Source organism: Solanum lycopersicum, chromosome 3 (genome assembly GCF_036512215.1).
Source record: "Solanum lycopersicum chromosome 3, SLM_r2.1".
Taxonomy (NCBI): domain Eukaryota; kingdom Viridiplantae; phylum Streptophyta; class Magnoliopsida; order Solanales; family Solanaceae; genus Solanum; species Solanum lycopersicum.
This window is the reverse complement of record NC_090802.1, coordinates 38030658-38040258: the sequence shown is the minus strand read 5'-3', so window position 1 is coordinate 38040258 and position 9601 is coordinate 38030658. Positions and strand designations below refer to the sequence as shown.

Genomic DNA, 9601 nt, shown 5'->3' with positions numbered 1-9601 from the left:
CAAGACCACTAATCATGAACCCCCATTAAGTCCGTTAATGTAATGACTAAGTAAGGCCCCGTAACCTCCCTTAACATATAAACTCATCAAGAACCATAAGAGATGTCCACTTCACATACTATGTGATTAAGAGTAAACATCATCATACTTTAACAATAGATACCAACCACATGTTCATAAGTGAAACCACAATCACATAATGTCATTAACATGTAAAATAACCACATACATATAATTAACATTTATAAGCATATAAGCATAAATGAACATCCTTCTAAGACTTCCTTCAAAGCCAACCAGTGCAATGTATAGGTAGAGTCCCATATCCCACCTAAACTATGTTAAACCCCTCAACACATCCTAGTAAGATCCCACTGTATTATTTCAGTTTCCTTTTGGAAACATCTTGCCTTAACCGACATAGGTCACACGAGACAATGTCGAAACCAGTGTCATGGAACCCTACACCGAAGGAAGGTGGAATACTTGCCAAGGTATTACGAAATCATGAACATAACATCTACGTGGATCCACTACCTAGCACTTCTATGGGGGTGACATAGTTCAAGACAAGGAGATGTAGTTAGGACCATCTTTATGGTACATTCATTATAGACTCCAATATCGTGAGTACATTAGTGATCCTACATTTCCTATGTGGAAAGGGACACTCTTCACTACTAGCTCACTCGATGCAAAGAGAGAGTCCCTTTAGTGATGTCTTTCATTAATAATCATAACTTAATTTAAGTCATAGGATCTACCACTTATATATTCATAGTCATAGCATAATAAGAATTGCATGACAATACCTTTCATTACAACCCTCACATGTGAGATTAGTACATTAACATCATTATATTATAGTAAGACATATAGGTACTTTATCACCAACCTTATATCATAAAGTCTTAAGCATAATATCAGAATAAAATAATCAAGACATTTCAATTCAAAATTATACAAACCGTAAGCAGTATTATCATATGGTATACTTCATTATAATATTATCAATAAAAACATGTAATCATAATTGAAGTAAAGGTTTGAGATCACAACGGTTATCCCAATCTCCTTCATAATCCATCTCCAAGGTTTTACCATCAACCGTCCAAATCAACCCAAAAATTGCAGTAATAACATCACACAATGGTAATTAAGTCAATAATGAATTCAATTGAATCACTACACAAGAATTCATCACTAGTTCATAGCCTAGGGTTAGGGACTTAGGTAAAATTCATGATCTACTTCACAACCTAGGGTAATTAATCAAGAAATAACATAATTGAGTTATAATAATTCCAAATATACTCATGATTATCTAATGAAATCATTAACAAAGTAACTTACAAGATAAATTTTGTATATAGAAGAAAACCCAAATGAAAATTCTTCTTTTTAAAATCAATTTGAAGGAACACTTTGGGGAAAGGAATACCAAAGGTGAAAGGAGTTACATACCTTTTTAAATGATGAAGAATGATGAAGAAAATTTCGTTCTTTCATACGGTATATGTTCACCTAGTCTTCAATGGATTTCATCTAATTGGTAGAGAGACGGAAAATTAATTGGGTTTTTGGAGTTGTGGGAGTTGGGTTTCGTTTAATTAGGTATGGGGTATTTACACAATTTATTAACTAAAATAGATTAATCTCCCTTAACCCCTAAAAATTTACTTACCACTTAGTTAATTTATTAATATAACCAAAACCGTAGTAGCAACCAGTGTCCTAACATACGAGACCCAGACATATGGGTCGTAGGTCAGTCGACGACCAAGCCCTGCTCCGTGCTGCACATCCATTCTGTTTGTTAGATACATACCAAAATGACCATTATGAAATACTGATAAGTTTTGTCGATGGAGGCAATCGACGCCCCTTTTTATTTACCTATGCCTGGTCTACTGTACCACTTAGATAGACACTGTCTCAATGACAACTTATTGACCAAAATGCAAAGATCATCCTCAAGGACCCTCTTGGTTGTCTTTGGGGAGTCTTACCTGTATTTTTTTACTATAAACAAACTCCAATACATAAAATATGCCTTATCACTAAATTTCATAAAATTCCGACCCTTAAAACCTTGTCAAATATAGTAAGGCACGCTAGCACCTCTTGAACATGTTTCCGAACGTCATGGACATTTTAATTTTAAAACTTCCTAGATGACATATGTACAATATGTTTAACCTTTAAATAATTTTACAACTCTTAGACTCTCATGTTAGGCTCTAGATTAGAATTTAGACTTTAAGATTTTTACAATTTAGCAAATCATAACATAAATAATATATAATAAAGATTAAAACCACATTTTCAAGTCATAAGAGGATTTAATTAAAGCAAAACAAAAGTCGAGATATGGTCACAAACCTTAAAAAATGGAAATTCAACAGTCTAGTACAGTAAATGAAATGAAACAATAATATATCAATTGTCCTTAGATCTATGAGGATATAGCACAAGGTTTAGTGAATAGTAAATCAAACCTTTGAACTTGAAGGAATTACCTCAAATGTCCGATCCTACACTTTTTTGAAAAGTGTGTATGAAATATGAGTTATTACAAAAATGCTCTTACTATGGTAGCTATACATAGAATCTTTAAAGATTCAATAAAGGGACATTTAATTTAAAACTATCCATTTTACCAAGTTTAGAGTTCATCATGAAAATTTGTAAAAATTAATAAGATAGAAGCATATTACAAATATTGATCACATTATTATAATGGAAACGAACCATAAGAACAATCAAAGTGTCTATTTTACAATGTATGCATAATATCCCATACAAACTAAGAAAATCTTAATAACTGATATAGTTCGTAACTCCTATTATAGATAATTCTATCACAGTGGTACTTGATTAACTGACATTGTACCATGAGAGCTTTATCATGGAATCCCATGCCTACCCCACATCAAGAAGGGGTTGTCCTACTTGATTAAGGTAAAACAAAACCTTTAGCTTGAGTGGATCCACTAGAAAAAGAAGTATTTTTTCACGTAGTTTATTGGTAGACGATATTCCTTCTAAAAACCCAAACTTGACTAAGGTAGAAGTTTTCAATCTCATGAGACACTAATTTGGGAACCAAGACCCAACGAAGGTAGAAGGAACCTATTTGGAAACTATAATGACCCTTAAGTGGAATAAGATGAAGTAGAGATTTACAAGTGTCTTGGAAGTTAGTAGCCTGATAAAATAATGATTTTTTTCAAAGTTTGGTTTAATGATTTTCAAGGTAAAAAATCACGGGAAATCCGAAACGTTAAGAAACTAGTTTTTGGTGCTAGTGTGTTGTAGTGTGTTTTCATTGACGTTTGAGCGTCTTTTCATATCTAAAACATGTAAAAGTTAACCTAGTAATTAGATTGGCATGTCTAGGGGTTAAACGCCATCTTAAAATCTCCAAACAACCATCCAAAGTGTCCTTGACGAGGACCCTCATTTTATACCTCAATCTACAAAAAGTTGATGAGTTATGGCCTTGACCTACGTCAATTTAATCGAGTGACGACCTATAATTCATGGGCATAGGCCTATTATTAACCTGTGGAACCTTTGCCTCCATTGATGAGTCTTTGTCAAAAACGATGAGGGTGATGGATGGCCCATCACTCTGCGTATCGTCTTCAGGTGGAGGAATTGTTAGTCACACCTGCATGCAATCAATTTACACGGCCATGCCAAGGGTATTTTGGTAAATTTCACCCTTTGCCAATTAAATGCATGGATAGTTGTTTATAGTGTTATTAACTACTTTAATACATTAAAGCATTTAAACCCCAATTTAGAATGCATTTCTTAAATCCACTCCTAAAATGTTCTCTGATAACTCCATTGACTGTCAAGGTCAAGTTCATATTAGGATTATGGTTTTCAACTTATTCGTTCTTGAACGTTCATAGGATTTTATCTAATAAGTTATGGGGTTCTTTATATACCAATATCTATAACATAGAGCTAATCTCAAATGGTTTTCAAGAATTCAAAATTTTATGGAAAAGTCCTCTTTTCCCTCAAACTCACCGGTTCTTGCATAAAACTATTTTAAACGATTAAGTATGATATTATTGATGTTAAATTTGTTTTATAAGTAAAAAACCTCATCAACCCATTATTTACTACAATTCATATATTTTCTTTATTAAGTGTATACTTATGATTGAACAATGATGTATTTATTCTTACATTGAATTGCATTATGAATTCTACTGTTATCGATTTCCATTATAGATAATTGTTAGAGAATTATGTAATGGTTACTATGGATTTAGAGAGGTGTAAGTAGACCTAATTTCGATGTGATTCGGGAGTTGTTCTTGTATGGATCGATCCACTTATGATTTGGGTGAATACTTAATGTATATTTATGGTGATCATGTCTTTGTAGCCATATTGTGAAGAATTCAATTTTTATCATGATATGTAAAATTCTAATGTGAAGAATATTGTGTGTTGATTACTATGTATGCAATGTGAACATAGTTCAAAGGTACTTATATAAATGATAGTGATTATGCAAAAGACTGTTCCCACACATGTACACACAAACATGAATGAACAAACGAAGCTAATGATGATGTTAAGAAATGTGAGTCTATTGAAAGGTTATTTTCAAGTGTAATCTTAATGATGAAATTTGGGATTGAAAAAGTATGCCCTCACTTATGTTAAGGTAGGTATATAGTAGCAATCTTGAAATCCTTTATTAATGAATGAATGTGGGATTTTAGATGGATACTCACCCGTGAGTAGACGTAGAGTTTTTTGTAGCTATGTTATATTTATTTGAGTTTTCCGATGTATAAATAGTGGATTAGAATGGATACTCTCCCGTGAGTTGTCGCTGAGTGTATAGTAGGAGTTCTGTATACCATAATGAACTAATGTAATGTACTTCATGGGGATTAATGCTAAGAATCGCGAGTATATGATAGAGATGAGTGCTATTCCTTCAGTTGAGGAGAGGTACTTATTAGAAATCTCATGAGATGGATGCCCACCCATATAAAGAGGCGAGGTATCTCTAGTATCAATCTTTCTATTCTATAACTATGTGTCTACATTTAACTAGCTAGTGGTTTTCCACATAAAGGGTAAATGAATGATCCTACTATAGGTAAGTAGGGATCCCTCGTTCTGTAAGGGTTACTACTAGGATTCCATGTTAATCTCTAATGGTCTATTTTAATTCAGTCTTACCCTTAAAGTCAAAGATAATAAAATAGGTCATCTTAAGGGTATTTTACTTAGTATGGGTTGTGGAATGAAACACCATCTATGCACTTCGAAACTAGGAATGTAGGAGAAGTCTTGGTGTGTTCCTTATGATGCAAATGAAATGATTGCTCTCTTATAATGACATTAATAAGAATGTGAGCTTATGTATAATTGATGATTGTTTTTATAACATAATAAAAGCTAATGAAGAATGTTATGTTTTATTTGATGTAAATATGCATATTATAAAAATTAGATTGTACTATGAGTTGATTTCATGTCATGTCTTAACGTACATTAATGTTTAGGAAGTCTTCAAAGGAGTTGTTACTGTGAGTAGTATTATGACATGTTACATTCACATTGATTAAGTTTATGGGTTGTCTATTATGTTAGTCTTAATGATCATAATGTGATTTATGTGATGTCCATGTCTCTTATTGTTTTTTAATGTAATGATGAAGGGTTTGGTGGTAAATTCAGTGTGATGATCCTAAGGTGGTACCTTTGTATTCATGGTGGTATATAACACGATTCTCTCATTGTACAAGGCATAGCTTAACGATTTACTTGAAGTGAAGGCTAAAGGTAAAGGTAAAGGAATCGTTACATATATTGTACGTTCTAAAGTTATTAGTGACGCTTATGTATGTCATGTATGAACGTTCAAGTCTCAGATACATGTATTCTGATGAAGTTATACTAAATGAAATGAAAACAATTTTCTCGAATAAATGCCCTTTTTCCAGGTTTTTGTAAGGCTTCCATATTAAGTGCTTAATAGTGCTAACCCCATTTCTTCCCCTTTTGACGAAAGTGTAGGGATTGAGGATTTGATGTCCTATGGTTGATGGATAGGTTTTTAAGTTTTTTTAAGTGTTTATGGGATTAGTCCAAAATGCTGTTCTCTGAAGTATTAGGTGGTCTTGAGCCATAAGTGTATAAAGATAGAAATATTCCCCTTGCAACTTAATTAAAGTGATTTTGTGTGTGAAGAATGTTTTAAACTCTTCTCTATTTTTAACTATGCGCATGCAACGAATTATAGATGATGCTTGTATAATACCTCTTCAAAGTCGAGTATGCTGTGTCGCTTCTTGCAATCTGTAATGACCCAGGAGTACCCTTTATGTGCCACATGGCGTACTATACCTCTCATAGGTCTTATGAAATCCTAGGGAACTCACTTGGGAATATTCTAAGCCTACTCATTCCATATGCAACTAACATCCCATATAACAACTTACCCATTATAGAACCTATCCAATGCATAGAGTGCATATCCCACATGATGAGAATAGACATTAAACAACATAAACCAGACTACACAGGAATGGAATACAGTATCATAAGACCCAACATGGTGGAAATTGTGTTGTTTTGCAATGGTAGAACTAAGGACACATCTGATGCAAACACATTATTCAGGGGATATCAAAGGCTTCTTTGTAATTTCATGTCATAATTTAAGTAGGGATACTACACAAGCGTATCAACACGGTGCTTTGCGTTGGTTATCATAGAGTATTTCTATTCATATAAGTGTATGAGAGAAGTTACCATCACTAACCCCTACCAACTCGTATTGCCATTACAACGAATAGATCATCTGACTTTTTTAGAGTTACATATATGTCGTTCCAGTAAACCTACCTCTAAGACCCTTATTTTTCTAAAGAATGGGCAACCATTATTGTGTACCACATCATGAATTTGTTATAAACCTTCTTTTCTGATTCAAGGTTCCACATTACTCTTTCATAAAAGGGTACCTACTTCAGATATATAGATCCTAGACTTTCATTCCTTTAATCTTTCAATATCATAGAAGTACAAAGTAGAGACAACAAAGTTTAACAATACAAGATACAACATCATTCGATAGTGACTCTTGTTAGTTTTTTTTCACATCCGAGGAGAACCCCCTAGAAGTAACATAGTGTACTTGACCTCTCTGAGGTCTTATACAAACCCATAGTTTTCATTCATCGCATTGACTTGGTAAATTTAGCGGAAATTTAAAACTTTTAAAAGCACATCATATGATAGAAACTTAATATCATATATATATATATATATATAATATAAGTCATAATACATATTTAAACCCTAAGTCTCTTTGGCATCTTAGACACAATCACTTTAGAGTACATTAGGGACACGATACTTAAAACATAAGACACAACTATACAACTTTTAAACACTTTACAATAAAGACATTAGTAGGAGATCCTTCAACCTAAGGATTCTTTTCATTGAGCTTGGGAAAAATCTATCCATCTCTTCACCATTAAAGAAATTTTTTAAGCATACATAACCTACTATTTGTGTGAAGAATGGAGTTAGTACAAGAATGCACTAAATATGACAACCATGCAAAAACATACACTTCAAAGGGACTTTTTCTTGAAATCATACTTCATACCTTTATGAGTAAATCTTCATGATAACCTTATTCAATAGCATTTACATCATTCACATACTTCATATAAATGTATTCAAAGGCCAAACATTTCATAAGATCACTTATAGAATTTGTTCACATTTTAACGTCACATTACAGTGAACTAGTTATCCCTTAACAGTGAGCCATCTTCCCTTTTATTCATTAATCTCGCAAGTAACCCTTTAGTGATTCTAGGTGCAATGCATCACTTTAAAGCTACAATGAAACATCCATATCATCTACACGAGACAAACCTTCCATCATAGGAGTATAACACAGCAGAGACATATTTAAGCCAATAGCATAGGATAATTACAGTAGTATACATCTAACTTGCACACACACTTTTACTTCTTTCATATTCCTTATTGTAAGAATTTGTTCATGACCCAAATCTTAGTCTACTAGTGCAATGAACATATGGGTCCCCATAACCCTAGACATTTTTAGTAAACCCTTCATGAGACCACAAACCTTTAATATTCAATTCATACCTCAACTAGTAAGTGAAGGAAACTTCATTCATCTCAATAATAGACCTTCATATTATAGTCATTTAGACCAACATAGTTCATATAAAGATAAGACCACATAATATAGACTCAGACCGTGCACATCTTCATAAAAAGTATACCAATACTACAATGTAATGCATATGGACATAAACATAATCATACATAATAGGTCACCTTCGTAGGACTTACTAGGGAGCTACTTGTGCCATGTTTAGATGGGTTCATTACTTTTACCTATCCTAAGTAACTTACCTTAAGTTCTCCTAGTTAGGATCCTATTAATTTATTTCCATTTTCTATTTTACTTGAGGGAAACTGTAGCCTTAATTGACACTAAGACCATGGGTGCTAAACATAGAATTTGGTGTTGTAGAGCCTTACACCAATCAAAGGTGTTCCTTCCTAGCAAAGGTAGAACATTAATGCATATCCTAGCATCCTAAATGAATTCACTTTGCTAGATCCTATGTGGCAATCATAGTTTGTGGAACTAAGTGATAGGTATAATCCATCTACATGCCATTGGGCGATTGGGGCCTCCTCTCATGAGAAAACATGGGTGAATCTGCCTCAAAGGGAAGTCAACATCTCATGTGGATCCATAGGTGAGTATTCCTTCATTGTAACTAAAAACTCTATAAGGAAAAAATAGTGAATCTTCCCCCAAGGGAAGTCAACACTTCTAAATGTCAAGTTCACTCGGTGCTAATCTATGTTCCTTTCATTGAAAAGCCTTTATTATATTTATTTATAAAACATACGATTAGGATATTCATTCCTCATATGCTTATAGAATATTCAAGCACCTATCTAGTTTTATAGTATTCTTGGGCACACCTTTCATATTCCCCCTATAAACTAGATCATCATTCATATGTGTGTGTGTGTTTACATGCAAGCAAACCTTTCACATAACACATAAAGTCACATGTGTTAATAGATAAAAGCATTAGTCTATATGTGTATCGATATGAGAAATCCTTCCATATCAACACTCTAAGATACAATGAACTTTCATACTTCATCATATTATATACTTAACATCATACACAACATTTATCATGCGTAGTAGTAGACATTAGTGAATATGAGAACTATCATTCATTTAGACACCATGACTTATACTACTTGTAACATGTATATATAGTGAGTTTGTGTGTAGATTGGTCAACATTATCACATAATGTATATCAATAAAATAACATTGAGGCAACTACCGTCTTTGACAATAATACTCTATTAAGCATAAACCACACAACACACAATAGCATAGTAGACAAGTTAACTTCATATAACACTTAAGATACATAACTTGTGTTATTCATGCATTCACGTAGGAGTACATATGTATGAGATTATTAACTATTTCAACTCATTGATGGCAGCACATTTATTTTACTGT

At 33.1% G+C, this 9601-nt stretch overlaps 1 protein-coding gene across 1 annotated transcript in view; it reads left to right on the top strand.

Moving 5' to 3' along the window:
* The first annotated feature begins 437 nt into the window (after positions 1-437).
* The window catches only part of LOC138347569 (uncharacterized), a 30598-nt gene continuing 21434 nt past the window's right edge, over positions 438-9601 (top strand). Inside the window, exon 1 of the mRNA XM_069295865.1 lies at positions 438-494. Coding sequence (XP_069151966.1) covers positions 438-494 — 57 coding nt within the window. The remainder of the gene's footprint in view (positions 495-9601) is intronic.